Source organism: Ranitomeya variabilis, chromosome 1 (genome assembly GCF_051348905.1).
Source record: "Ranitomeya variabilis isolate aRanVar5 chromosome 1, aRanVar5.hap1, whole genome shotgun sequence".
NCBI classification, from domain to species: domain Eukaryota; kingdom Metazoa; phylum Chordata; class Amphibia; order Anura; family Dendrobatidae; genus Ranitomeya; species Ranitomeya variabilis.
In genome coordinates this window covers 1,023,112,619-1,023,137,300 of record NC_135232.1, presented here as the reverse complement: position 1 = coordinate 1,023,137,300, position 24,682 = coordinate 1,023,112,619, and the positions used below count along the sequence as shown (strand labels likewise).

The window sequence follows — 24,682 nt, the reverse complement described above, 5'->3', positions numbered from 1 at the left end:
GAGGATTGAGGCTCTGAGACACAGCTGGACTCCCCAAACAGAAGCCAGAGATGAGTTTCATCAACTCTGCTTCCTGATCGCTATATATGTAATGCCGGTATCTGGATGCAACGAGCACAGATCATGAGGCGAAAACAGCCAGGGGTTGATATAATGCTATTTGTGTACAACGGTAACTTTGAAACAATTAGTGTAAGCAGCTATGCAATTTAACAGTAGAAAGAACAACAACTGGTTTAGAATAAACAAGAAAGTCTTTCACTACTTAACGTTAATGTCCTTTTCACCAAGGTGGCGCCCCCAGTATTGAGAGTCACCACGTGAGTTCTCACTCAAAGCTCTGACTCTAGCAGGGGTCACCGTATTTTCCCGCTAGGCCGCAAGTCTCTTCCTGACGTAGTCTATTAAAGTCCATTGAACCCTCCACGCAGCAACTCCAACCTGTACTCCTAAATCCAGCCAACATCAGTACCGTAGATGATAGCATCAAATGACAGCCCTGCTCACTTGCACCGTTCCGGTCGCAGACTCCCCGCTGAGACCTGTCACGTTGGTGTCAGTGCTGTCGCTGGATCACGTCTGTCCCGCTCCCTTCCCTGGGGTCAAATCTCCTCATAGTTAGGTACCCAGGGAAGTCTTTCCTGTGGCTCACCTGATGATCCAGTCCAGCCCATGAGGTCACTCCCCCTGAAAACCTTCCAGCATACTTTGGTTCTGCTTGATTCCATCATATGGCCGCTTCTCCCCATCAATGACACTACCTGCAAGAGTTCTCCAGATATGTCATGGCTTCTTGTTACATATACACAGCACTGAACAAACCTGTATACAGTATAGGAAGTGCTTACACTTCCTCCTATGGACCAAGCAGGTGCCGAGAGGGAGCCAAAGCTATTTGGTCCTAGCATACCCAGATCAGATCTGATTTTCAAGTATTAGCCTGGATTTATAGTGTTATTGGGGCTAACATACCAACCCCATTACAGGTGAAATCAGCAATGTAAAAAATGTGTTTAATTGTTAAAATGCCTCCCAAAAGTCTTTATGAACTTATGGGGGGTATAATGTGTGAAATAAATGAAGAAGAAAAAATAATTTAGGAAAAATAAGAAAAATTAATACATTTGACAAAATGAAAAAGAAAAAAAGAAAACCACCACAAGTCTGAACTGTTTTGTTTCTAACTCTGCATGAATAAAAAAAAATGTCTGACATATACAAATAATTTTTTTGGAAAGGGGAATACAATTTTTATAATGTATACTGACTGATGAGGAAAAGGGTAGCAACGTTTTGAACTTTTGACTTTCAGGCTCCATATCTCACCGTCCATTACTGCTTCGAACGTGAGACTACCATCATTTCATAGACAATCATCTTGGCTATCTCATGCATAAATTTGACTTGCAACTATTTAGCATATGATTAGTTATGCAGATTCTTGTCATGTCACTGCATTGAGGTAGTGAAAATACGGCACTCATACAAAATAGGTTGGGAGGTGCTCAAGTAGGGCGTCCAGCCCGAAACAGTCCAAAAATAGAAAAGAACTTGGCACTCAAATGGTATTGTGGCTTGAAAAGACAAATTGTTTATTGTGCATCCATACTGTTTTGCTCCAAAAATCTAAATTTGAATTTTTATTATTTTGTAAGTATTTTGCAAATCTTCCTTTGGCTTTCAACACTTTCTGAATCCTTCTGGGCATGCTTTCAATCAGATTTAAAAATGACTTAACCGAAATCTGTTCCCAAGTCTGTTCTGCACATTCCCAAAGTCGGTGCATGCTGGCTGGGTAAGTAGTTTTTTTCTTCAACTCTACCCACAAGTATTCAATTGGGCTGAGGTATGGGGATTATGCGGGCCAGTTAAGCACTGCTACTTCATTGTCATTGAACCATTTCGTCACCAATCTCAACATTTGATTCAGGTCGTTGTCCTGCTGCAGAAACACTATGTCATTCTTTTCATGCTCATAGTACACAAGTGTACGAAGTAACTGATTTTGTAGGATTCTTACATGTGGCTCAGCATTGAGACCACCATCGATCCTGGTCAAGTATTCAACGCCTTTGGCTGTGAAACAACCCTATATTGTTAGGCTTCCTCCACGAATTTGGCAGTTCCTTTAATTTATGAATTTTTTAGCCAATTTTTCCCTTGTTGCTTCCAGGTTCATTTGCACTCATCAGAGCCTAATCTATCGATGTTCATCTCATCACTTCAAATCTTCTTCTTCTGTCCAATTTTGGTACTTTTTTGCAAACTCGAGCCACCACTTAATATGACAATATTGAACTCGAGGCTTCTTCACCTTTGTTCGAGCTACTATTCAGACTTGTATAAAATGCATCGCACAGTGTTTACGTGGACGTCAGTGATCTCACTATTATGAAGCATACAAGCCACCTCCACTGACGTGTTTGTTGTGTCTGAACTGATAGACTATGAGATGAGCCGACTTGTTGACTCTTACATTTTGCCTGGACGTTCACCTCTTAGCATTTGAATTGATGGTCAGACTTCATTTCTTATTCTTTCAACTCACATGATGCAGTTTAGCAATTTTCTTGGCCAAGATACTGCTATCGATGCGGTTTCTCTTTTCTTGGGAAATCTTCTTCATAGCTGCTCCTCGATTCAAACCAGTGACCTTTCACTTGGGAATCAAGCCAATAACACACTGAGCTATTAGGGAATGTGATAACAGGTTGTAATTTCTAATATATATGAACAAAAAGAATATTGCACCACCAGGAGCAAAACAGTAACAATGCAATGACATGACAAGAATCTGCATAACTAATCATATGCTAAATAGTTGTAAGTTAAATTTCTGTATGAGATAGCCAAAATAACCCCTCTTTTGCCTCATTGAAAGTAAAAGAATTAATATATGCACATATTTGGTATCGTTAAGTTCAGAAATGTCTGATCTATCAAAATATAAAAGAAATGAATCCAATTGGTAAACGGCGTAACAAGAAAAAAAAATACTAAAATTACATATTTTTGGCGCCAGCAACATTGCAAAAAATTAAATAAGTGGTGATCAAAACATTGTATCGGCTCCAAAATGATATCAATAAAACATCAGCTCAGGGCACAAGAATAAGTCCTCACGAAACCCAATATCCGGAAAAATTTTCTTACAAATTTCAGATTTTTTTTTCACCACTTAAATAAAAAAAAAACTATACATGTTTAATATCTGTGTACTTGTACTGACCTGGGTAATCTTATTGCCAGGTCAGTTTTACCATACAGTGAACATAGTAAATAAAAAACAATTGTGGAATTGCACTTTTTTTTGCAATTTTTCCCGTTTTCCAATATACTATATGGTAAAATCAATGGTGTTATTCAAAAGTAGAACTCGTCCTGCAAAAAACAAGCCATCATACGGCTAAATTGACAGAAAAATAAAAAAGTTATGGCTCTTGCAATAAGGGAAGAAAAAAATGAAAGCGCATAACGGAAAATCGCAAGGTCATGCAAGGGTTACATATGAGATTAGTCTGGCAAAGCTCCTGGCCAAATTTTCCCATCGCCACTGCAGGCTTTTAACAGATCTCTTGTATATTGAGAAACCTATCAATCGCCTAGAACAGCGCTGAAAAAAGATGGGAGCATTTCAGAGACAAATACACCTGGCTACAATTGTAAAGTCAGGATTCATGCTGTCCATGGTTCCCTTTACTTGGCTATATACTATTAATTTACTTACGTTTTGAGTAATATCTTTTTGTCTTTTTCATGCACAGATTTAGTAAAGAGAACAGAGAGACACGAGACCCCTACATCTTCCTACCCTTTGGAGCTGGACCACGGAACTGCATAGGGATGAGATTTGCCATGATCAATATGAAATCAGTCATCTCCCTGCTGCTGCAGAACTTCTCTTTCCGAACGTGCAAAGACACTCCAGTAAGTATACAGTACATATTTAAGATGTATTCTTACTTAACCTGTGATGTATACCATAAAAAAGAATAATTAATTGCACATTATGTTAAGGTAGGCCAGGGCTGTAGTCATGGCTGAATATCTCGGGCTTCGCATACTCTGGCCTCTCTCTACAGTAAAACAGTACCTCTCCCCTTGCAGGGTGCGATCAGTACTCACGGTGCTGTCAGCGTCTTCTTTGCTGCGCTGACCTGAAGCTGTTCCTAGATCCCTATGTATAGAGACACAGTCCAGGGCAGCTCTTAACTGAACAAATTTATTCACTTCAGGACACACAGCACATCCACGTAGTTTCCAGCATATTCATCACAGTAAAGATGGCACATTACTTCATCTTTCCCTTCACTGTTCCTTACGTCACTAAGTGTTTCGCGGGTCAAGGCGTCCTAGATGGTCCCTCAGCATCATTCCTGTAAAGCGTTACTACGGTGAAGCTTTCATCTGTCCGCTTCGCGCCATGCATCAGAGATACCCCCCACGTAGCTATACACCACATTTACTTTTACGGTGACATTCGATCTTCCTCTACTTGCTTCTCTTGCTCTCTACTGTGGGTCCTACTATATCTTGTTCTTCTCTATATATCCCCTTGGATGGCTGGGCATAAGCTTTAACGTTACGGGGAAAGTTAGGCAGCTTGGGCATATAGCCCACCCGAACACCAACGGGAGAGGCCCCCGACTGACTACATCCAGGAAGTCCTGTTCCCTCACTCCCCAGCAAACCCCACCTATATTTAACTCTTTCCTATCATGGATTACTACTATGTACATCCTAGTGGACTCTGTGCCCCCATATAGTGGCTTTAGCACTATCTGCACTGTCCCTGTACATTGTGCAAAAGAAGATACATGTATAAACACAAACACATATAGCAGCATACATTACATATAAAGATATGTTTTAAGGGGTTAGGAGTGCAACATAGCTTAGTCCTTGTAACCCCTTACAATTATACATGCGATCAGGCTGCAGTGAAGGCTCCGCCGCCGGCACCTGCCTGCAGAATGGGATTTTTTTTTTCAATTTATATATAATATTCATTATGTAAAATAGGGGGCAGGACACTGAGTGGATCAGTGACCTGTCAGAAGCCATACTGGTGAATTCCAAAAAAGAAAAGAATGTCCAGCTTCACCGAGTCCGTAAAAAAGAGTTTTCTTTATTCACAAACTTTAAACATGGAGGATACAGACTTCAGCACGACCATATGGGTAAGAATCTCAATGCGTTTCTGGAGACTAAGCTCCCTTAATCATGACATTCCAAAAGACCCATGTATCCCACTTAAATAGCCCTACACCAGAAAGCACACCGGTGGGATAAGTGATTGACGTAACTGATTTAAAAAGTGGGCGTGAGATAAACATACCGTATATACTCGAGTATAAGCCGACCCGAGTATAAGCCGACCCCCCTAATTTTGCCACAAAAAACTGGGAAAACTTATTGACTCGAGTATAAGCCTAGGGTGGAAAATGCAGCAGGTACCGGTGAATTTCAAAATTAGAAATAGATACTCCATACCATTCATTATGGCCCCATAGATGCTCCACATAAAGCTGTGCCATATATAATGCTCTGCACCATTGCCCCATAGCTCTGCCATATAGTGCTCTGCACCATTGCCCCATAGCTGTGCCATATATATAATGCTCTGCACCATTGCCCCATAGCTGTGCCATATAGTGCTCTGCACCGTTGCCCCATAGCTGTGCCATATAGTGCTCTGCACCATTGCCCCATAGCTCTGCCATATAGTGCTCTGCACCGTTGCCCCATAGCTGTGCCATATAGTGCTCTGCACCGTTGCCCCATAGCTGTGCCATATAGTGCTCTGCACCGTTGCCCCATAGCTGTGCCATATAGTGCTCTGCACCGTTGCCCCATAGCTGTGCCATATAGTGCTCTGCACCGTTGCCCCATAGCTGTGCCATATAGTGCTCTGCACCGTTGCCCCATAGCTGTGCCATATATATAATGCTCTGCACCATTGCCCCATAGATGCTCCACATAAATCTGTGCTGCTGCTGCTGCAATAAAAAAAAAAGAACACATACTCACCTGTCTTGCTTGCAGCTCCTCGGCGCCATCTTCCCGGCGTCTCTCCGCACTGACTGATCAGGCAGAGGGCGGCGCGCACACTATATGCGTCATCGCGCCCTCTGACCTGCACAGTCAGTGAGGAGAGAGAGACGCCGGGAAGATGGAGACAGCGCCCGGCGTGTGGAACGCGGACAGGTGAATATGCGATACTTACCTGCTCCCGGCGTCCCGCTCCTTCCCCCGGACAGCTGGTCTTCGGTGCCGCAGCCTCTTTCTCTATCAGCGGTCACCGGCACCGCTTCATTAGAGAAATGAATAGGCGGCTCCGCCCCTATGGGAGGTGGAGCAGCCTATTCATTTCTCTAATGAGCGGTCCCACGTGACCGCTCAGGGGAAGAGGCTGCGGCACCCGGAGACCGTGGGACGGGCAGGGGGAGCGACAGGAACGCCGGAAGCAGGTAAGTATATGACCGTGCTCACCCGCCGACCCCACCACCGATCATGACTCGAGTATAAGCCGAGAGGGGCACTTTCAGCCCAAAAATTTGGGCTGAAAATCTCGGCTTATACTCGAGTATATACGGTATATTAAATGTTTATTTTTCTCTTTCTGCCGAAACTGGTTCATAGATGGTTGTACCATCTAAATTGTACTCTTTGTGATTACTTTTACATTATATGCACTTTATGTGTTTGCTATTCTAGATTTAATAAAATTTGTTATACTGGGAATCTCTCCTTTTATTGTCTCTCTATTGGTACATATATTAAATGTTGCTTAATACGGTAATCTATTTTAACAACATACATATATAAAACATTAAATGACAACAAACCAAAAATATACAAATGATTATACAAATTTAAAAAGAGTTACACAATGAAATCTGTAAAAAGTAAAATATACATAGATAAAAATTATTGTAAATTGAACAATTATGCCTAAAGTTGTTGATAACTGATAACTTTATTACAGCAGCAGATATAAACTAACAAAATTATAGCAAAAAAAAAATAAATAAATAAAAAAAGGAGAAAAGAACTAGTACAAAAGGCAAGAGCAAAATGTTCATGAATAAATATAATCGCAGGCAAAAGACGCAACAAGTGTGCTTGTGGCACTGAAATAATAAGTACTTGTATATTTTGACATATACCAAGCTTATTAGACTAGATCAATACAGAAGTTATTTATTGACAAAGAAGAAGAAAGAACCACTAACTATTCTGAAGTGCGATGATATGCTTGAGGAGCCAAAAGCAGAAAAGAACACTGAAGATTATGGTATGTGAAACTGCATGTTATTGTCCCATCATTGCAGGCAGGGATTAGTGCAGAGACTCTATCCAAACAAGATTAATTAGTGCACATGACACAATACAAATAGTTGCTGAACATCAAAAGAAGGGAGAGATAAGAACCAAACATCCCCTGCTCCAAAGCACAGCCACAAGTTAAGGTACCTTCACACGAAGCGACGCTGCAGCGATAGCGACAACGATGTCGATCGCTGCAGCGTCGCTGTTTGGTCGCTGGAGAGCTGTCACACAGACCGCTCTCCAGCGATCAACTATGCCGAGGTCCCCTGGTAACCAGGGTAAACATCGGGTAACTAAGCGCAGGGCCGCGCTTAGTAACCCGATGTTTACCCTGGTTACCAGCGTAAAATCTAAAAAAAACAAACAGCACATACTTACATTCACGTCCCCCTGCGTCCACTTCCTGACTGACTGAGCGCCGTACAGTGAGAGCAGAGCGGTGACGTCACCGCTGTGCTGCTTTCACTTTCACTTTGCGGCGCTGAGTCAGAGGAGGAAGCAGACTGCAGGGGACGCAATGTGAGTATGTGCTGTTTGTTTTTTTTACATTTTACGCTAGTAACCAGGGTAAACATCGGGTAACTAAGCGCGGCCCTGCGCTTAGTAACCCGATGTTTACCCTGGTTACCAGTGTAAAATATCGCTGGTATCGTTGCTTTTGCTTTCAAACACAACGATACACAGCGATCGGACGACCAAATAAAGTTCTGGACTTTATTCAGCGACCAGCGACATCACAGCAGGATCCTGATCGCTGCTGCGTGTCAAACGAAACGATATCGCTAGCCAGGACGCTGCAACGTCACGGATTGCTAGCGATATCGTTATAATGTCGTTTCGTGTGAAGGTACCTTTAGGCTAGGTTCACATTGTGTTAGGACAATCCGTTTAGGCCATGTGCACACGTTAAGTATTTTTCGCGTTTTTTTCGCGTTTTTTCGCTATAAAAACGTGATAAAAACGCGAAAAAAACGCTTACATATGCCTCCCATTATTTTAAGTGTATTCCGCATTTTTTGTGCAAATGTAGCCTTTTTTTCCACGAAAAAATCGCATTGCGGAAAAAAAAACAACATGTTCATTAAAATGCGGAATTGCAGGGGATTCCGCACACCTAGGGGTCCATTGATCTGCTTACTTCCCGCACGGGGCTGTGCACACCATGCGGGAAGTAAGCAGATTATGTGCGGTTGGTACCCAGGGTGGAGGAGAGGAGACTCTCCTCCACGCACTGGGCACCATATAAGTGGTCAAAAAATAAGAATTAAAATAAAAAATAGCGATATACTCACCCTCGATGTCTTCCCGCCTCCACTGCACGCTGTCGCTTCGGTTCCTGTAGCTGATGTGCGGCGAAGGACCTTGCCGATGACGTCACTGTCCTGTGATTGGTCGTGAGCGGTCATGTGACCGCTCACGTGATCGTGACGTCACGGAAGGTCCTGCGCGCACACACCAGCTATAGGAAGACGAACGGACGCCGCTGATGAGATGTCTGGGTGAGTATAAGCATTTTTTTATTTTTTTTATTATTTTTAAACATTCTCTCTTTTACTATAGATGCTGCATAAGCTGCATCTATAGTAAAAAGTTGGTCACACTTGTCAAACAGTATGTTTGACAAGTGTGACCAACTTGTCAGTCAGTTTTCCAAGCGATGCTACAGATCGCTTGGAAAACTTTAGCATTCTGCAAGCTAATTACGCTTGCAGAATGCTAAAAAAACGCGAAAAAAACGGGAAAAAAAACGGAAAAAAAAAATGCGGATTTCTTGCAGAAAATTTCCGGTTTTCTTCAGGAAATTTCTGCAAGAAATCCGCAACGTGTGCACGTGCGCATACGCTAGCCGATTGCGCTAACGCAATGTCACTTTAGGGATCATTTTTGCCGATCCCGCTAGCGCAGGTGCCCGATCTGCGCTAGCGAGGAACGGACCTCGGACGCTGCAAGCAGCATTCGAGGTCCGTCCGAAAATAACGGGACATCGCTAGCGCGTGCCAAAAATGGCATGCGCTAGCGATGCGTTGGCGACCCGTTAGCACATTGCTGTCAATGGGTGCGCTAACGGACCCGTTACATGGCGTTAATTGCGAAAAATTCGCCATGTAACGGAGTCCGCTAGCGGACACCCATTAACGCAATGTGAACCTAGCCTAAGGGTACCGTCACACAGTACCATTTTAATCGCTACGACGGCACGATCCGTGACGTCGCAGCGATCGTATGATTATCGCTCCAGCGTCGTAGACTGCGGTCACACGTTGCAATCACGGCGCTGGAGCGATGCCGAAGTCCCCGGTAACCAGGGTAAACATCGGGTAACTAAGCGCAGGGCCGCGCTTAGTAACCCGATGTTTACCCTGGTTACCAGCGTAAACGTAAAAAAAACAAACAGTACATACTTACATTCCGGTGTCTGTCCCCGGCGTTCTGCTTCTCTCCACTGTGTAAGCGCCATAGCCGGAAAGCACAGCGGTGACGTCAGACGTCACCGCTGTGCTCGCTTTCTGGCTGGCCGGCGCTCACACAGTGCAGAGAGAAGCTGAGACGCCGGAGGACAGACACCGGAATGTGAGTATGTACTGTTTGTTTTTTTTACGTTTACGCTGGTAACCACGGTAAACATCGGGTTACTAAGCGCGGCCCTGCGCTTAGTTACCCGATGTTTACCCTGGTTACAAGCGAACACATCGCTGGATCGCTGTCACACACAACGATCCAGCGATGTCAGCGGGTGATCAAGCGACGAAAGAAAGTTCCAAACGATCTGCTACGACGTACGATTCTCAGCAGGATCCCTGATCGCTGCTGCGTGTCAGACACTGCGATATCGTAACGATATCGCTAGAACGTCACGAATCGTACCGTCGTAGCGATCAAAATGGTACTGTGTGACGGTACCCTTAGCCGCATGAGGGAAGAAACTGATAATGAAAATAAAAAAACCCTTTTAACCCATCATTAAGTGTGAGGACAATTAGTTGGATAAGACTGATAAAATAAAACCAGTAATGTGCAGCTGAGTGTGAGTACTCATCAAGAACAGAGAGTCCAAGAATAATTGAAGCCGCAAGAAAGAAAACGCGGCATGTGTTATTAGTGCTGCAATATGGAAAACCCATAATAAAAGAGCACAAAAGTAGTCAATATATTGTGCAATATAAACTTGAGATCTTAATAATCATAAAAGTGAAATGGTCTCCTTCTAAAAGTAAATTCCTGCAACTAAATGGATGTAAGTGGTATGTGCCAAACATGTAAAATAGCAGAGCCAAACCTAAAGAAAGCCGTATAAAGGAAAACTCTGTGCACAATGTTCATATATTGAGTGAATATAAAACTAACAGTGTTGCATAAATTAAACTAGACATGAAAATGGAAATAATATATATATATATATATATATATATATATATATATGATATAAATATATGAATGACCTTTTGTGAAGTATATATATACAATATGTCTATTATTTATTAAAATAATATTTAATCTATTTATAAAAATAAAATGTAAGTGAAAAAGAAAAAAGTGATAATTAATAAAATAACATCATGTCTCTTCTTTTATTTAAACCTGCTGGAACCCTGGTATTTAATTTTAACATCCACCAAGCTTCCCTGCTCCTCAATATAGTTTCAACATCCCCCCCTCTTTGTGGTTTATATATTTTTTCTATGGCATACATTTTTAGTGATTCTAGATTGCCACTATGGCAGTCTAAAAAGTGCTTGGAAACTTGTGATATATTCCTATCAGAGCTGGCATTTTCTACATCTTAGATATGTTCCCGGATTCTTGGCTACGCGCGCCGCAAACTTTCTGTCTCCTTCCCTTCTTCAAAAGTTGGGAGGTATGGTGCCGCATTTGCCAGATCATAAGTGCCGCAAATCCCATAGGGAATGAATGAGGCCGAACGCAGTGTTGCCGTAAGTGATCCGTTACGCGGCACATGCAGAAAAACTGCCGGATTTGCTGCAAAAGGCGACTTTCACATCAGCGATTCTTGCTAAAGTCACTGCCGATAGTGTCATACTCACCAAAGGGGGGGGGGCAGCACTAAAAGTGCCTAGGGCAGCAGAAACCCTAAATACGGCCCTGACTGTAAGACTAATGTAACTGGACCAGTATTAGTGCGTTCTTTTCTTTTTAGTTTTGAATAAAAACGTGGTCTCCCCTCCACTATTTTCTCAGCTCGATTTAAATTCCAGTTGGTGTACCCTCTCTGTTTCAATCTTTCTTTAATTTGGATTACCTCAGTATTATAATCTGTTTGTAAGCTACAGTTGCGTTTAGCTCTAATCATTTCACCCACCGGAATGCTTTTAATTGTATGTTTAGGGTGATGACTATGGGCATGTAAGATAGTGTTACCTGCAGTGCTTTTTCTAAAGGTGGAAGTTGTAACCACATCTCCATGTATACCTCTTAATCTCAAATCCCAAAAATTAACCTCATTGAAATCCTGGCATACCGTGAATCTTAGATTGAAAAAATTACAGTTTAAATAAAATTCAAATGTGTCTGTAACAAAAAAATCAGGGCCACAAATTAAGATGACATCATCAATATATCTACCATACCACAATATGTGGTCTTTAAAGGGATTGTCAACAGTATAGATATATAATTCTTCCCACCAGCTCATAACGAGATTGGCGAGAGACGGGGAATATTTAGCCCCCATAGACACACCATTAGTTTGTCTGTAGAAGATGTCATTAAAGCAAAAATAATTATTGGAAATGAGAAAAATTACAACATCACAAATATAGTCCTGAAGTTCTTATGTAAAATTACTATATTTCTGTAGATGAAATTTTAATGCATGTAGGGCCACTTTGTGAGGTATAGATGTATAGAAAGAAATCACATCTGTGGTGATCCAAGAAAACCCACTGCACCAAGTGAAATCCTGTAAGGCATTAAGTACATCGGAACTGTCCCTTAAATAGCCTGGAATCCTTTGAACGAGAATACCTAATCAGAGCACCACATGAAGACCCCCCCACAGTCCGCACCGGAGCATGACCATATCATTAACTCAAAACTGAAAATAAAGATTACACAACAACCACAAGATGGATTTCATCATCCAAAGTATCAATGTAATCAGTATAACGGCACCAACCGGACACTGTCTGTAGGTTACTGTGCACAATCTTGCTGATAGGTTCCCTTTAATAGATGCAAACACTCAGGAAAGCAATATACGTTCTGCAGATGGGTTTTTACTGAGAAACAATTTCCTAATGTGAATACAGAAAGTCCTCAGCTATGAAAAGTATTATGACTGTTTGGGTTCTCATTCTCACTCACTGGCAACAAACTGACATCTTGTAGATGGAGAGGAATAAGAACACAAAGCTTATAAGAAAGTTGCATAACTCCATTATTGAGCCATTAACATTTAGCACTTTAATCGGACCAGGTCGCAGGACTCGGTCAAGTGGCCAGGTGGGTATACTGAAGCCTTCTGATGAGAGCCCAGAGAACAGGCTCTTAACTCATGACATCCGCATCTCTTTTTACGAATAAATGGCCTGGCACAATGTCATTGTTGCAGCACGATGCACATGTGACTTCACAACAAACCGGCTAATCAAAAGAGGAGCTGTGGATGCCATCAGGTGAGAGATGGTTTTCAGAGCTCGCGTTTGACGGCTGCAATTTACTAGTCCAAGGGCCAGGTCAGAACCAGTGAAACAATTTGCACCGTCTCTAAGAATTAATAATTAGAGCCTGTCTATACAAGTCTTAATCTGGTAAATCTAATATTACAGATCCCTCTGGATATTGACACCCGAGGACACCTGAAGACAACAAAACCTGTTCTACTCAACCTTGTGCTTCGACAAGCCCCGAAGGATGAAAACTAGACCCTTAAGACCGCTGTTGATGGGACCAATATATCTGTAGTAAATGGAGTGCAAATGAGTTGAAGATGTACATTTTGCAAATATCAAAGAAAACTGATGTATAGAGATGCCTGCAACATTGTATGACAAATCTAACTTTCTTCTACATCCTTGTCTTCTTTGCTGACACATATCAGATCCAGTCTTCAGTGTCTGGGCCGTCCCATGGCTCTGTATGTATGGCACTAAAGAGAATGTGTTTCATTACCGCTGTCCAGAAATAGTGCCCCATACCTCAAGAGAAGCTAGAACGCAATGTTGGGCATTATAAAATAAAAACTGATGTAAAGATCACGTGCATTCAATTTTACCCACATTTTCAGGATATATAGTAAATCTGTATTATACACTTTCAATATCCTAATGGAAACTGGGCAGAGGCAGGAAACACATTATCTTCTACCATATAATGCAATATAAAAAAAACCTTAAAGAAACTAATAAAGAAAAAGTCAAGGTGCTGAATGTGTAAAACATTTGTTTCTCAGTGACAGATGACTGAAATCCTGCAATCTAATCTTATGGTGACACATCAAATACTGCTAAGTGCGGATGGTGATGAACTGGGAGTTTCGAGAGATATATTTATATACCACTCTCTCAAAGGAAGCTGCAGTATTTACCATATTGACCCAGTGTGAAATCCACGGGGGTCTTCTATCCATACATCTCACGGTGATAGCCTTGCAAGACTAACACAGAATATTAACATATAAGCCCCATGGTGTGTCAAGTGGCGTGTAAACCATTAAAGATGTGGAGGGGCTAATTTAGTCTATTTCCAGGAGGTCATGGCTGGTCCTCTGTGTAGGAAGTAGGAGGAAAAAATAAATTAAGTGATTATGGAAGGGAAAAACGTTATGCGGCAGGTCATCTCTACATTTATGCCAGAAACAGAAGTGAAGAAATTGAAGAACGATAGAGGAGGCATGCACACAATAGCCAGACATGACCAAACCTGGGGACCCATCACTTGCCACCTAAGAGTCAGAACCATGGGGACAAGTTCACACTAAGACACGCGAACACTTTTTGTAAACTTGTCAACATAATATGTATTGGGAAACGTTCATGGTATTTAAGCTCATGTGATCAATGTGGCTAATTTCAATAAGAAAAAGAAAACAACAAGATGTACCCTGTTTCTCATTAAAATAACTTACAATGGTTTCACTTGGGTATCAAAGAAAATTCGAGGCTGACTGGCCACAAATTCCATATCATAGTTTCCTTAGTCCATCAGGTGCAGGCCTACCTCTCGACACAGCAAACAATGTATTTTGTTCACACCATTCTTCACAACTCTTAGGCCATGTTCACACTTTGCAGGTTTTACCGCGGATCCGCAGCGTTTCTGCAGCGTTTCTGCAGCTGCAGGTCCGCATCAGTTTCCATTGCGTTTACATTTACATGTAAACCCTATGGAAACCGCAATCCGCTGTGCACATGATGGGGGAAAAACCGTGCAGAAACGCAGCGGTTTACATTCCGCAGCATGTCACTTCTTTGTGCAGAATCGCTGCGATTCTGCACACATAGGAATGCATTGATCCGCTAACTTCCCGCATGGGGCTGTGCCCACGATGCGGGAAGTAAGCGGATAATGTGCAGATGGTACCCGGGGTGGAGGAGAGGAGACTCTCCTCCAGGCCCTGGGAACCATATTTGTGTAAAAAAAAAAAGAATTAAAATAAAAAATAATGATATACTCACCTCTCAGCGCTGCACGCGGCCGTCCGGTGGCAGGGTTGCTGTGCGAGCAGGACCTACGGTGACGTCGCGGTCACATGACCGTGACGTCGCGGTCACATGACCGTGACATCACGAAGGTCCTTCTCGCACAGCATCTTTGGAACCAGACCGCCGCGTGCAGCACCGAGGAGATCGGGACGTCAGAGGGTGAGTATTTTTTTAATTATTTTTAACATTACTATTGATGCTGCATATTGCTGCATATGCAGCATCAATAGTATAGGAGTAAACCCGCAGCGGAAACTGCAAAACAAACCGCGATAAATCTGCAGGGATAACCGCAGCGGTTTTGCCCTGCAGATTTGTCAAATCCGCTGCGGGAGAATCCGCAGAGGACCCCGCAAAGTGTGCACACAGCCTTACAGGTTACCTGTTCTTTCCCAGGCTGGGAGCCGTAGTTGGCTAGATCCTAGCTTACTTAAAGAGCCCTAACAGCTCATCATGCAGCCAAAACCACAGACTGTCCTAAATATATAATGGAGCATTCACTGCCCTACCCTTTCCTGGTCCCTTCTACATGTTCTTTCACGCCAAAGAAAAAAATATATATATTTGTTAATACTACACAGACCAATAATATAACTTGTCATATAAATCTGCCTCCCAGTAGCTACTCTGCTACAAAGGCTGGGGTCACACTACTGTAGAATACAGACGAGTGCTATGCAAGAAAACATTGCATAGCACATGTGCCACTGTTAATCTAAGGGGCAGCTCACATCACTGTATTTGTTCTCAGGCGTATTCGACGTTCGTGTAAAATCGCTGCATGCTGCGATTGTGCGCGAAAAAACGTCCAAGACTCGCCAATGCAAGCCCATGAGTGCGAGAAAAACTCAGACACCACATGGAGCATTCGTGTAGCTTGCAACTAATACGCACACATTTTCCTCATTTCAGCCCTTTGAGCCATTAAATTTCATGGGAAAAATCTGTGAGAAATGTAAAGCCATACACAGGTCATACGGATGTCATACGGATACATAGGTGCGAGAAAATCGCATCATCGCATTGCAAACGCATTACACATGGATGACTATATGGAGAACACTCCTGCGACTCTCGGCAGGGCGACTCAGACCGATTTTTCATACATTAAGTGTGACCTCAGCCATACCCTACTACCATGATGAAATGAAAGCTACAGGCTTATGCAAACGCTCAGGGTTATAACTGACAAATCTGTATTTTAACATACAGTAAAATCACCCTGACAGGTTAGAATAGAATAGATAGAATAGGTATATACACATAGAATACATAGATACTGTATATAGATAAAACACAAAAATTGAGCTGGACTTAAGTTGGTACACTATCAGCACATATTTTTGCTAAAACCTGGAGTGCTGCCTTCCATTTTTTGGGTAGATAGATAGATAGAATAAAAGCCAGCAATTCATGCGCCGGATACAGTAAAATCACACTGACAGGTTAGAATAGATAGAATAAGTATATACACTGTGTTCCAAATTATTATGGAAATAATATTTCCTCATATTTTCTCTAAATTACCTATCTGAATTGCAGTCATTGTTATTTTCCAGTCATCTACTACTCTAGTATAATTGCAATGTTTTGGAACAAACTGCCTATGAAAACAGTATATTTAAAAAAAAAAAAATAAACACTCAAAATGCATGTTCCAAATTATTATGCACAGCAGAGTTTTCAACCTTTTTTTTTATTTTGAACAAAAAAATGGTCAATTGTGAGGTTATAAGCATTATCAGCTTATTACAAAATGAAATCAAACAGTTTTCAAGTGAAAACTTTATTCTAGGTGATGTTATATTTGCACATAGGACCCCTTGTTTGAAAGAAGCTTCTGAACTCTCTCGTCCATTGAATTTGTCAGTTTTTGGATGGTTTCTGCTTCAATTGTTTTGCATGTGGACAGAATACCCTCCCAGAGTTGTTGCTTAGATGTGAACTGCCTCCCGCCATCATAGACACTCATTTTGATGATGCTCCAGAGGTTCTCAATGGGGTTGAGGTCAGGGGAAGATGGTGGCCACACCATAAGTTTGTCCTCTTTTATGCCCATAGCAGCCAGAGATGCAGATGTGTTTTTTGCAGCATGAGACGGTGCATTATCATGCATGAAAATGATCTTGCTGCGGAAAGCACGGTTCTTCCTCTTGAACCATGGCAGGAAGTGGTGTTTTAGAAACTCCACATAGATTATGGAGTTCATCTTTACCCCTTCAGGGATCATAAAGGGGCCGACAATCTCTCTCCCCATGATTCCAGCCCAAAACATTACTCCACCTCCTCCTTGTTGGCGCCTTAGCCGTGTTTTCATGAGGTGTCCATCAACCAGCCATCCTCCACTCCATCCATCTGGACCATCGAGCGTTGCACGGCACTCATCGGTGAACAAAACAGTTTGGATGTCAGTCTTCATGTATCGTTTGGCCCACTGGAGATGTTTCTGCTTGTGTGCAGTGGATAGAGGTGGTCGATAGGATGGCTTACGAACCTCTGAAGGACCCTGCATCTTGTAGTTCTGGGGACGTTGGAGGCACCAGCAGCATTTTTGCAGCTGCTCTTTTAACCTTACGCAATTGCCTGTTGGAAAGAGTCCTCAATTTTTCCTTATCAGAATGCACACGTGTGTGCTGGGAATCAGCTACATACTTCTTGATTGTGCGATGATCACGATGAAGTGTCTTGGCAATGTTGATTGTAGTCATGTCTTGACCTAAATACTCCACAATTTGTTGCTTCTCAGCAGCTGACACATCCTTTTTCTTTCCCATTTTGGCAAAAAATGTAGGCTGCTTAATAATGTGAAACAGCCTTCTTAAGTAGTCTTGCCTTTATTTGGACACACCTGCCAAACTAATTTGCACAGGTATCTGCAATTGCTTTCAGTGATATAAAGAGCCCTGACACACATCACCATCAATGAGTTTAAATGACAAACAAAAAAAATTTAACCTTATCACTCCTAAACTCTTTGTGCATAATAATTTGGAACACAGTGTACGCATAGAACGAATACAGAGATATATAGATGTCTGAGACATACATATATATATGTATTTTTAGATATATAGATAACGCGCACACCCCGACTCGTGTCTCGGATATCAATTCCTTCGCCCCTTTCTTTTTTTGACATTGGCACCTTGCACTTTATGCAGTTATATACTTTTTTCTTGCGTTTAGCACGTTGCATTCATATAATGCTTTATCTGTTTCTTTATTTTGACACTGTTGCACTTGTCTTGTCACCTTAGGGGATTGATTTATCCTCATATTACTTCTGATTATTAAAATTTTTTTTATCACCTTTGACTATTTATATATGTATATCATATATACTCAAGTATAAGCCGACCCGAGTGTAAGCCGAGGCACCTAATTTTGCCATGGAAAACTGGGTAAGCTTATTGACTCGAGTATAAGCCGGGTATGCATTGTCCCCCCGTCCTGTCCTGGCATGTGTGGCTCCCCCTGTTGTATGCATTGCTCCCCTGGTCCCATCGCTGTATGCATGGCTCCCCCGGTCCCATCGCTGTATGCATGGCTCCTCCTGTCCCTTTGTTGTATGCATGGCTCCCCCAGTCCCATCGCTGTATTCATGGCTCCCCCGGTCCCATCGCTGTATGCGTGGCTCCCCCGGTCCCATCCCATTGCTGTATGCATGGCTCCCCTGGTCCCATGGTTGTATGCATGGTTCACCCCCTCCCCATCCTACTCACCCTCCTCGCGTGGTCGCTGAATTTCCGTTGTCCCGGCTCGGCAGCTCTTCCTGTCCTGAGCGGTCACGTGGTACCGCTCATTAAGGTAATGAATATGTGCTCCACGCCTATGAGACGGCGCCAGGAGGGGTTGTATGATGTCTTCACAGCCACCAACTCCTGCCGCTGCTCTGCCGCTCCCACTCCCCCGCCAGCTTCCTGGACAATGACAGTGTATAAGCCGAGGGGGCGCTTTCAGCACAAAAAAATGTGCTGAAAATCTCGACTTATACACGAGTATATAGGTAATCATTTTGGTCGATTTAATTTTCTTGTAATTGTTTCACTGATTTTTCCCACACTTGCTTATATATATTTTTTATGAATTTTTCCTCTTATACTTTATTTCTTTGGGAGCTGTTTTATGTGATCACATTTTTTTTAGATATATATTGTGGTTATTAATCAAAAATACCTTTTATTTCAACTTTTTCCATTTTGGTCCACTATTTATTACATTTAATCCACATAAATGACTGTATATTTATTTTAATTTTAGTATATATTCTGTCCTGATACGTGCACATGTTTTTATGTAGTACTACTGTTTGCCACTAGCTGGTCAATAGTTACAGAGTTGTTCTGAAGCCACTCCTTTGTTATTTTAGCTGTGTGCGTAGGGTCATTGTCTTGTTGGAAGGTGAACCTCTGGAAGAGGTTTTCATCCAGGATATCTCTGTACTTGGCCATATTCATGTTACCTTCAATGACAACCAGTTGTCCTGTCCCTGCGGCTGAAAAACACCCCCATAGCATGATGCTGCCACAACCATATTTCACTGTTTGGATTGTATTGGGCAGGTGATGAGCAGTGCCTGGTTTTCTCCACACATACCGCTTAGAATAATCACCAAAAAGGTCTATCTTTGTCTCATCAGACCAAAGTATCTTATTTCTCATTGTCTGGGAGTCCTCCATGTGTTTTTTAGCAAACTCTATGCTGGCTTTCATATGTGTTGCATTGAGGAGAGGCTTCCGTCGGGCCACTCTGCCATAGAGGACCGGCTGGTGGAGGGCTGCAGACAGTCCCCATAGAATGAAATGCAGCACAGCCCCCATAGAATGTAATGCAGCCAGTCCCCATAGAATGTAATGCAGCCAGCCCCCATAGAATGTAATGCAGCCAGTCCCCATAGAATGCAATGCAGCCAGTCCCCATAGAATGAAATGCAGCACAGCCCCCATAGAATGTAATGCAGCCAATCCCCATAGAATGTAATGCAGCCAGCCCCCATAGAATGTAATGCAGCCAGCCCCCATAGAATGTAATGCAGACAGCCCCCATAGAATATAATGCAGCCAGCCCCCATAGAATGTAATGCAGCCAGCCCCCATAGAATGTAATGCAGCCCCCTCAATAGCCCCACAATCGAGTTATCACTCATTGATATATAATAATAATAATTAAAAAAAAACACTCTACTCACCTTTCCTCTTGCCCCGCGCTGCTCCTGGCTCCGGTCTCAGCAGCTGCAGTCTGCCCGCCCGGTCACACAGCAGGTGCGCGATGATATGACATCATCGCGCACCTGCAGTGTCAGCGGCACGCAGAGCGGGGAATGTTGGGAGAGGGAGCATCAGCAGACGCTCTCTACTCCATCATTGCATTCAACTGTACCGGCGTCTATGACGCCGGTATAGTTGAATGCGGGGCCGGGAGTGTGCCGGCAGCAGGGGGAGTGTGCCGACAGCGGCACACTCGAGCGGCCCACTACTGCCACCGGCCGTTCTGGCATTTGCCAGAACTGCCCGATGGCCAATCCGGCCCTGCCCCATAGTCATATTGTAAGGAAACACAGGCACCCAGAAAAAAAGTCCTTTAATTGAAAGAAAGACACAGACTCCTTTAATATTCATAATTAAACCATACTTATAAACTTGCCTATTCCCCCGATGCCCTCGTCATCTCTGCCATTTTACACGCACGCTGATTACGCCCGAGAAAATAATGTGAGCTGCCCCATAGATTAAGACTGGGCCGAGTGCTATGCATTGTTTTCTAAGGTAATAATGGTGTGCACTCAGGTCAAAGACAAGGAGGTGCTGGTAAAACGGACCATGTGGTCCAAATAGTCATGTACCAAAAATTACCGCACACTCAGAATTGGTATGATGCAAAATGTATTTCACAAGTTTATTTCGTTAACAGACAAGGTTGCCACCAAAAGATACGTGCAGATAGAAACCATACGTTTCGACCCTCCTGGGTCTTACTCATGGGGTTACTGAAGAGATAAAGTCTACTGAACCGCCGCATGACCAGCTCTACCCTCTCCTAGTGTATCCTCACCCATCCCCTGTAGACTGTGAGCCCTCGCGGGTAGGGTTCTCTCTCCTCCTGAACTTGTGTGTGCCTTGTTTTACTCCTGTTAATTGTACTTGTCTATATTTGCCCCGTTCACATGTAAAGCGCCATGGAATAAATGGCGCTATAAAAATGTATAATAATAAATAATAATAAAGAGACAATATCAGATTTCAACCTAGTAACATTAACAGAAGAGAACAACAGAAGAAACAATGTACCGTGAGGATCAAGCAAACAATAATATTATATACACACCAATGGATAAAAACATAAGAAACATAAAAAGCACCCAGAGATGGTCATAGACTACTAATAAAGAGCAACAGTGCTAAATTCAAGATACCTCAAAATAATGATCAAAACAGAATAGAAGATGTTGGAGGTAACAGATGTAATATAAGCTGATTACCTTGGCTCCTGATTAAATGTATATAGGTGGCAGAGGTAGGGCAGGAGGATAATCCCCTTAATGCATAGTCTGTCACTGTGATGGATAATAAAATGTCAGAGTCATATAGAGTAAAGCTAGATATAATATGAGAGAAGTCTAGATGTAGTTCATATCTCAGGGACCCATAACATCCTGAATGTAGATAGCCAAGCTAGGAAGGCATGGTAAGAAAGGCAGGAGAAGTAAGGTGGAGCACCAATTCCCACTAAAATTACGGTTACGGTGTCACTGGGTGATCGGCCCTATTCAGATACCTTGACAAAGAGCGAGGAGGGGGCATAGAAATCCTCGGTAAGTGATGAATGTCCAGTGGGGTGGCCGTCACATCTGTGGTGGGCCTGTGGAGAATATCCATGTACTATGAGGATGTCAGGAGAGATAGTGGTGGCGCAGCGTAATGGGCTAGAGGAGAGTAGCTGAAATACCTGTGATGTCACGAGTTTCCTGCATAGGCGGCGCTCCCGCGCCCTGCTCAATGTGGCGTGTAAGGATGAGAGGTGGCGGTGGGTTTAAGTGCCGCCGAGTGCACCGCCACACCAGAAGTACGGCCCCTGGACCGGAAATGACGTGGCGCTCTGTATTGGAGTTGCCGCGCATGCGCGGTGAGTGCTGAGTGTGTGTGAGAGGGCATGAGAATGCCAGGAGTAGGGTGTGTATAAGTGCGGTCACATGTGTGATTGCACCAATAGAGTTACTTCGGTGCTAATGGATGCCTGTATGTATGAGCCCGGGGATGTAACGTAATGTGTGTCACGTAATGTGTACGGCTATATCGGTAAGATCTTTAAACCAGGATAACTAAGCGTGACAAGGCTGTATGTAAGAGGAATGTAATAGTAGTGGAATACGTTCCTAATGTGGACAATGGATCTCACTAAAATGGAAGGAAGAGTTAGAGGGGGACTCACCTAATGGACCGTGGGCTCAACGTGTCTGGAAGATAAAACGCAAAATTAGTGGAACATTACAGTAGCCAGTCTATTTCCCTATTCAGACCCTTAGGAGTTAGGGTCTCCAATTTATGGATCTAGAATGTTTCTCTTAATTTAAGCTGTTTGATATGGTTACCTCCCCTTCTTGGTCTGGGTACCTGTTCAATTACTTGATATTTCAATTGCGCTACCGTGTGTCTGAATTTAATGAAATGCTCAGGGATGGGTAACCATGTTTTGCCACAGCGGATGGTAGATTTGTGGCTCGCTATACAGTCCTTGACATGCTGTGTCGTTTCCCCTACATAAAGGAAGCCACAGGGGCATTTTATGACATAAACCACGAAGTTGGAGTCACATGTGTGGTAGCTGCGGATGGAGTATGATTTGCCCGTTCTAGGGTGTGTAACGTTATCCGACTTGATGATGTTAGAACAGGAGGCACAGCTAAGGCAGGGGAACGTATCATGGCGGCATGTTGTTAAAACACTTTGGCTGGTGGTTGGGCGTGGGGTGCCAATGTCTGCCCGGACCAATTTGTCCTTGAGATTGGGGGCTCTTCTATTTGCACATGAGAGCTGGTGCTGAGAAACTTGTGATATTGGGATAGGCTTTTGACAGTAATTGCCAATGTTTTTTGATGACCGACTCTGTTTTAGGCATGAAAGGATGAAAGGTGTGGACAAAAGGTACCCTCTCCCCGTTGGTATGTCTCAGGAGTGGTGGTTGAGGTTGGAGTACCCGTGATTTTTCATGGTCAAGTAAGTATTGGGGGTAATTCCTTTCCCTACATTTTTTGGACATATCCTCCAGACGTGTGGGGAGTATGTCTGGATCGGAGACAATTTTGGCTACTCTGGTAAACTGAGAGCGGGGAAGACTATTGCGTGTGGTTTTAGGATGGCTGCTAGAATAATGTAAGACACTATTACAGTCTGTCGGTTTCGAATAAAGGTCAGTAGAGAGGTGGCCCTGGTTGTCCTTGCACACAAGAGTATCTAGAAAAGAGATCTGCTTTAAGTCATAGTGTATAGTAAATTGAAGTTCAGTGTAGATCGAGTTGAGAGATTGAGGAAATGCTTGTAATAAGTCAGTTGATCCTGTCCAGATGAAGAAGATATCATCTATGTAACGGTGGTAACAGCTAATGTATTGTTCAAATCTAACATCTGTGTAAACAAAACTTTCTTCTAATTAATTCATGAACGCATTAGCGTACGCATGTGCGAAGTTTGAGCCCATCTCGGTCCCCTGTTGCTGGATGTAATAAGTGTCCTCATATAGAAAGAAGTTTTCATATAAAACTAGTTTTAATAGATCCAGACACAGTTGTATGAAACTAGTGGACATATTGGAAGTTTCCAATAGTGATTTGGATGCTAAGATACCCTTCTCATGGGAGATGGAGGTATAGAGGCTATTCAAGTCCATATTAACCAGGAGACTGTCTGGTGGTACAGTATTGAGCTGTCTGATTATATTGAGGAAGTGTCTGGTGTCCAGTAAAAATGATCTGGTAGTACTAACTAATGGTGTAAGAATCTTTTCTAAGAAGACAGAGAGATAGAGACCTTGCCTATTCCCCCGATGTCCTCATCATCTCTGCCATTTTACACGCACGCTGCTTACGCACGAGAAAATAAAAGGTGATGTGAGCTGCCCCATAGATTAAGATTGGGCCAAGTGCTATGCATTGTTTTCTTGAATAGCACTCGCCCGTATTCTACGGTAGTGTGACACCGGCCTATAAAGGTAATAACTCTGGAACGCTTCAACAGATTTCCACTGATCCTGGGAATGTTTTTTCGTGACATATTGTACTTTATTTATTGGTAAAATTGCTATTTTATTAGTTAAGCAAATGGAAACTTGGTGAAAATTTTGAAAATGTTGCAATTTTCAAACTTTTAATTTTTATGCCCTTAAATCAGAGAATGATGTCACACAAAATAGTTAATAAATAATGTTAGCTCAATTTTAGAAACACATTTTGTTTTGTTAGGAAGTTATCAGGGTTAAAAGTTGACCAATAATATTTTATTTTTCCCAGGTGCTTCACAGAAGTCTATAATGTTAAGCCGTGAAAATAGAAAAATAAAATTTTTCACAAAAAATTGTTTTTTAGCCTCATATTTTGAATTTTCTCAAGGGTAACAGGAGAAATTGCACCATGCAATTAGTTATGCAATATTTCCTGAGTACACCAATACCAAATATGTGGAGGAAAACTACTGTTT

At 42.6% G+C, this 24,682-nt stretch overlaps 1 protein-coding gene across 1 annotated transcript in view; it reads left to right on the top strand.

The window, feature by feature from the left end:
- Window positions 1–13,714, top strand: part of LOC143793012 (cytochrome P450 3A24-like) — a 101,656-nt gene extending 87,942 nt beyond the window's left edge. Inside the window, exons 12-13 of the mRNA XM_077279564.1 lie at window positions 3,765–3,927; window positions 13,119–13,714. Coding sequence (XP_077135679.1) covers window positions 3,765–3,927; window positions 13,119–13,214 — 259 coding nt within the window. The 3' untranslated portion in view covers window positions 13,215–13,714. The remainder of the gene's footprint in view (window positions 1–3,764; window positions 3,928–13,118) is intronic.
- Window positions 13,715–24,682: the final 10,968 nt, after the last annotated feature.